Raw genomic sequence first — 6903 nt, 5'->3', positions numbered from 1 at the left:
TGTGAATTTCATTATCTTATAGAAAGTTTTCCAGCTCTGTTTTCTTGTTTGAGATTCCTTCAGCATTCCAATGCATGATATTAAGACTTTTCTTTATCTGTTTTGTGTTTGTGTTACCAGTCGCTTTTCTTCCTCGGCTCCTGGCACTCCAAGACGATGGAAGGCCCTCCAGTCGCTTGGGTGGACCCCTTCGAGGCTTGGGGCCCAGCACTGCTCCTGCCTGGTGGGTCCTCACAGGGCGAGCACCATATCTAATGTTACCTACTTCAAGTGTCATTTATTGCAGTATTACGTGGTATTGTGGTTCTCTAGAGTGCACCTTGCGGCCCAATACCTCCGATTTCAGCACTCCAGCTCTAGGTCCAAGGACCTACCCTGGGAGCACAGGGAGAAATTGTTACCGGATCCCACCCATAGCCAGGACTTAATGCGGTCCTTTTCCGCATGATGCTCCCGTCAGAGGACTCCTAGGGCATTTAATGACGTGGCAGTGCCACCTACCACCTCACCCCGTCCTGGTAAGAGCATCGCCAGTTGGTCCGGGGCTGCTTATTCAACATATTCACAGTTAACCTCCATTACAGTGGCCGTTCCCTATCCGCCACCTGGGACCCGCCGATACTAAACATGTTAGGGTCACGTTGTTGTCATCACTGTCTAATTATGGGCTCATTTGGGGCTCATTTGATGAAAACATGGGCCCTACTTTGAGGAAGGTACCCTAAAGGAAATGACCATAAAACGATTTTTTAAAAATAGTTTCTAATGGAGGTCAGGGGGTATCAGTTCCTAACATTTTCAGGTACCCGAAAATGTAAAAAGTTGAAAATCGATATTTTGAACTAAACATCGTATTTTGAAGACCCGCGCCTTCCCTTAAGTGTTTGGTTGCTGTTTCAAATAACCGATATGTAGTTGTACAAAAAGGCTTTCTACAAAAGCATTTTTTAACTGTAGTAGGGAAAAATGTATGCTGTATTTAAATTCTGGAAAAGGGTTGTGTTTTAATTGACAATTTTTACTGCTGTATGGATAAAGTGCGCCAGTTTCTCTCTATCCTCTTCCAGTTTTAATTATTTTCAAATGCGACATAATAGTTTGCTCTTAACCTGCAGATGCACATTCATTTCTCATCAAATTGGACCAAAAAGAGATTAAAAGTTCTGAAAACACCTTCCAGAAAATCTCCCCCGAGAAACTGAGGAAGCAGAATTTATCTTTTTTTTTTAGCTAATTTTCATACAAGTGAAATCCTCGAAAGTTGCTAAATATCACACATTGTTTTGTCCTTTCTAGACAAAAATCCGAACAAAACTATGACCCCCCCCCCCTTTTTTTTTTCTTAAATCTTCAGGGTGTTCCGACCTTCGCGTGGCGTTCCGACAAGGAGCAGGTAGCTGACCTGACCCCATTACCAAGACCACGGACAGAGGACAATACTCCGGTCAAGGAGGTGTCTTTTGTGACCCCTGTCCCGGTCAAAGTCACCCCAAGTCAGGAGAGTCCAGGTGGCATTAAACTTGACTGTGAGTACTCTGGATAGTCATATCTGGTCTTAATTCTATTGGACGGGTTGTTCATTCATATAAATACATTATCTTTGATTTCAGAGAAATTTCACATTTATGGCAGAGTCCAGTCTCAATTCATTACAATGACATGGAAACAAGACTAGTGGCACTGACATGCAAAAACTAACCACCACCCCCCCCCCCCCCCCCCAACAAAAGCCAACAGTGTAAAAACAGTTGAAAAGACTATCTCTACCAACTTCACACCAGTCCCGCCCCGAACAATTGGAACTAGCTATGAAAACTTCATTTAAGAAATCGCAAATATCGACCTTCAAAGCTCAAACGTCAGTAGAAAAAGTATATCATTATTATTATTATTATTATTATTATTATTATTATTATTATTATTATTATTATTATTATTATTATTATTATTATTATTATTATTATTGTTGTTGTTATTGTTGTTGTTGTTGTTGTTGCTGTATGTTAAAAATGCCTCTTCTTCTTACGTCTACCTTTGACTACAAAAACGGGCCTTTCCCCTGATTCCATAGCCTTTTAGACTTTACATTAAGCAATAAAGACAAAGGCGGGCTTACTACTACTAGATCTGTTTAATTATTTACAGCATCGAATAAACTCATGTTTTATTTGTTGCTATTTAATCCGAGTGCTCAATAACAGTGCATACTGATTTTGCGACATATAAGAACATGCAAGCTCTGAAGTTTAACACAAAGAGCATAAGAGTTGATACTACTTCGCCTTGGCTGATGACAGTTAAAGGGCACTAATGGTTTGTTCTAATCGTTTATTATAAAACTAATAAGACTATTGTTTCCCACTGTCTATCTGTGTTACTTCCGGTTAAGATAATCATTATAATGTGAATGTGTTCCTTCTCTAAATCAAATGGTGTAACCATTAAGATGCATTTCTGACGCAGTCAAGACACAAAGCAAGCCTTTGAGAAAAGTGGACATTGATCTAGGAGGCGGTTTGTCCCTCGAGGTCGGCGCTCACAGAGGCCCCCCTAGAGTAGGGAAGATGCCACCACCTCTCGACATGGAGAAGTCCAAATCTTTCCGTCTATCACAGGCGGTGTCTGAGACGCCTTTGGAATTGCCCATTGAGGAGTCAGAGGTAAGGCATTTCAGGTCATGTCATATTTTTATGGGGGTGTTGATGATGCTGCTGCTGCTGCTGCTGCTGCTGCTGCTGCTGCTGCTGCTGCTGCTGCTGCTGCTGCTGATGATGATGATGATGATGATGATGATGATGATGATGATGATGATGATGATGATGATGATGATGATGATGATGATGATGATGATGCATTTTGTTCCCTTAATGGGCCTGGTGGACTCCTCGAAAAAATCTTCGAGCGATAGCGAGGCTCTTTTTCGGCTCCATTGCCATTATACTCAGAGGTCCAAATAAATCCATTCCAATTGCCATTGTTCCTGGACATTCAAAAATATGTTTGATATCCTCCTTTTCATGCTTTCGTCTTCGACAACGTGGGTTGAGCTCTTCTTTCACAAAGTTCTGATACCTTCTCATGCTCCAATGATGGTCCGATCGCAGTCTCGCTAGCTCAACATGGTCCCAGCGACATGTGATTAATTGTTCCTTCTTATTGGAGTACCCAGAATACACATCCTCCAGGTGCTGGTACTCAGCTTTGCACGGTGGGTCTCTGGTTCCCCTCTTGATCTTTGGAAAGACTTCTCTGTATTTATTGGTCGTCTGTCTCCTTCAATCTCTCTGGCTTCATTGGCAGCTTGGTTTGCTGCCTCATTTCTGTCGATTCCAACATGGATCTTTATTTATTGTGACTGTGATTTCACTGAACTTGAGGCACAAATCATTTATATCTGAGCTGTTGCCTAGCAGTCCCTTGCAGCGAGATTGATTTTCAATCAAGATCAGCTCGTTGGTTCTACTGTGGCAATTGTCAACAATTCATTGTGCAGCAGACATTATTGTGTGAAGTGCAAGAAAGCCTTAAATGCTTTAAAAAGCATATCTCATCCAGAGTGGGTGGGGACTCAAAAACTCTTTCTCCACCATTACTGTTCCCTTGTCCGAGACCGCTGTCTGGCATATGGGTCCTGAAAACGCTAGACCCCGAACAATACCAAGGACTCCGCCTAGCCCTTGGGTCTTTCTGCACTTCTCCAAAGAAGAGCATCCAGGCCGAGGCAAACACACCATCTCTAACATTCAGAGGAACACAACTATCACTACTGTACGCAATTAAACAAAGATCAACTCCAGAAAACCCAGCACAAGACTGCATTTTAGAACTCAACCGGATACAATAAACAATTTTTAAAGGACAAACTCATCAAACATTTCGGCCTCAGAGTCATTGAAAACCTCAAAAACATAGACTTTTCCCTAAAAGACATTGAACAATTTCTCTCCCCCCCCCCTCCCCCACCCCTCCCTTCCTTCTTCTGTGGCACCTCCCCAGGGCAATAGTAGACTTAGAACTTAAAATACACAACAAAGCAAAACATTTCAAACAGCATACAAAAATCCTGATTTAAAAGGTACCCCAATGCAGACTTAATCTTCACAGACGGCTCTACATCGGACATAGCTGTGTGCGCCGCTCCCCTGTCCACAAACAGTACACCCCAGAGGAGACTCCATCCCGAAACCTCCATTTTCTCCTCGGAGGCCACTGCCATTGACATGGCATTGGACTCCGTGCAAAATTCCTCTAAAAATATATTTTCTTATTCCGTCTGATTCCCTATCTTGCATCACCTCACTCACAAATTGTACGCTCGTACACTCAAAAATAGTTAAATTTCAATTGAGACAACATTCTTTAGCTGATCAGGGGAAACGTATCGTATTCGCATGGCTACCTAGCATTATGAGGTTCCGAGAAAACGAGCAGGTCGATCTGCTGGCGAAGGAATCCTTGTCCCTTTTGTAGAGATCAACGAAGAACATTCTCCCACAAACAGACTTTAAAAATAAAGTAAAAGCGACACCTTCAGTCAGTGATGACCAATAAAATCTACAATATTATGCCCAAACTGGGTCCGCGAAAACCTTGGACCGTCTTCAGAAAAGATGAAGCTATATTTACTCTATTACGTATCAGACAAATATTTGGTCAAACTCCTTGACTGATAAATACCTTGTTTAGGGAGAGGAGAAACCGTTATATTTCAGAAGTGATACTGACTTTACCTTTAGACTCGTACTAACGGAATGCTTGGACTTTTGATAGACCCGAAGGAAGTATCATAAATATAGAAATTTGAAGGATCTGTTCTCTGTCGTTGACCCCAACAGAACATTTCATAAAGGCCATAGGCATTTACAGTGAAATGTTAAATAATATTATTTCAATTGTATATTAATTGAATATACATTTCTGTTGATTTTCAACTCAAATTTTTACCTTAAAATTGTAAACCATTAAATCTGTTCATTGATCAAAAGCAAGCCATGCATTTGCGAGCGCCGAAAACTCGTACTAAACTCAACTCACAGGTGAAAATCGTAATGTTGTAAAGGTTTAAGGCCCCTTTCAACACTACTAGGATTTTTTAAGAAGTGAGACCTCTGAGTTTAACGTCCATCTCCGAAAGGACGAAGTCAATTGAAAAATAATCATGTAAAGTGCCTTTCACAAGGACATAACACATAACAACAAGTATACCGGAGCCACCTGTCAAAAAGGGAGAAAGGGTAGATAAAAGCAGATGTTTGACTTGCGCTAAAGTGGAGAAGCGTCATCAGACACAGTGCATCTAATGGTTAGATGAGACAAGACGATCAGATTGGTGTCTCGGTGCAGGAGGTTATCAGAATGCTATCCATATTAAAGGGCAGACTGCTTAGAGGTTCCAATAGAGTCGTTCAGTTCCAGCTGGCTAAGGTTTGAGAGCCTGAGACAAAAACAACGTACTCGGTGGTTGCTCCTCGCGCAGCAACCATGGCAGCAAGAGGGTCTTATACCATCCGCCCTTGTTGCTTACCATTGGCCTGCTGTCGTCAACTTCGAAGCTGCAGCCGAGAAGAATACTTAGATCTTCATCTGCTACATAACACGTATACCATAGTGCACGCTGCTACCGTGGCGTAAGGGCTTAGCCTATGTCTCCTTATGCGCGGCGCGACCTTTATTAGCGCGCGACAGGCGCTAGTGATTAGTCGCGAGGTGTATATTATATCCTTTTGCGCGACCACATCGTGCCAAAATGTTCCGTTGCGTGCGACAAAAGCTACAATTGTCTTAGAATTGGACTCAACGGGGTACTCACTACTCACCGGAAGCAATTGTAGTTGCCAGGAGGTCGGAGCCACCGGAAGAAATCATGGCCTCCCCGGAAAAAAATCACAACAGTAAACAGTAATTGGGTTCGAACTCGATTCTTACGAGTCCTAGCATTGAATAAATGGGAGTCTGCGATTATTGAAACAAAAAACGGAACCGCCCACTACAACCGGGCTCCCATTCACGCTTCGGGGAATTAGGAAAAGACTACTACTACTACTACTGCTACTACTACTACTACTACTACTACTACTACTACTACTACTACTACTACTACTACTACTACTACTACTACTACTACCGGTACTACTAAACAAATATCATAATAAAAACAAAACCACAGACCTTTATCTATACTCAACAGAGAGGCACGGAGGAGCAATCAAACCCAAGCCCGACACCCACAGATACAAGTGCCGCTACCACTGCCACCACCGCTACCACTCAGAGCAAGAGAACTGCAGGAGAGAAAAAGACAAATAAGGTGAAGGAAGGAAAGCATCCCGTGGTCAGAGAGAGAAGTAACATCAGAAAGGTAGGATGTTCGCCTGTCTTTGCTATGGAACGTTCGTATTCGACTGACTCCTTCACGACCTTGTAGAAATAGGCGTACTCATAATCCCTCGTTCGTTTAAAATAACGAAACAGACTGTGTCTGGACTCTGTTCTCTACTTCGACTCGTGCGAACAGGCTATGTACATGTAGACCTAACAGGGTCTATAGCATCTTGCTTTACGCTTACTTTACGGTTCCGAGCCCTAACAACAAAAATAGCAACACCACCGCAATCACCTTAAACAACACCAACTGCAACATCACCATAACTACCATAGCAACCATAATTACAGTCATGCGGAAGGCTGAAATGTTACAGCAGAAGGTATTGCAACAGTGATGACAACGACTACGACGACGACGACGATGATGATCATGATGGTGATGATTAAGCCCTCTCTAGCCTCAATATTGATGAGCCCCATTTTACAACACCAAAATTTACGACTTAACCACTCAAGCCGCTGCCCAACTCCTCCCCCTTTACCCACATACCCCTTCCCTCCCAACTGAAATCCACATAC

General features: G+C 42.6%; 1 protein-coding gene across 2 annotated transcripts in view; it reads left to right on the top strand.

Annotated features, from left to right (window-relative positions):
- Positions 1-6903, top strand: part of LOC101857465 — a 114008-nt gene that overhangs the window by 72385 nt on the left and 34720 nt on the right. For both annotated transcript variants that reach the window (XM_013091356.2, XM_035973830.1), the window contains 3 exons: positions 1355-1526; positions 2464-2660; positions 6188-6358. In XM_013091356.2, the coding sequence (XP_012946810.2) occupies positions 1355-1526; positions 2464-2660; positions 6188-6358 (540 nt within the window). The remainder of the gene's footprint in view (positions 1-1354; positions 1527-2463; positions 2661-6187; positions 6359-6903) is intronic.

This window comes from Aplysia californica, unplaced genomic scaffold (assembly GCF_000002075.1).
Source record: "Aplysia californica isolate F4 #8 unplaced genomic scaffold, AplCal3.0 scaffold00034, whole genome shotgun sequence".
In the NCBI taxonomy this organism is placed as follows: domain Eukaryota; kingdom Metazoa; phylum Mollusca; class Gastropoda; order Aplysiida; family Aplysiidae; genus Aplysia; species Aplysia californica.
This window is presented reverse-complemented; position numbering and strand designations above follow the sequence as displayed.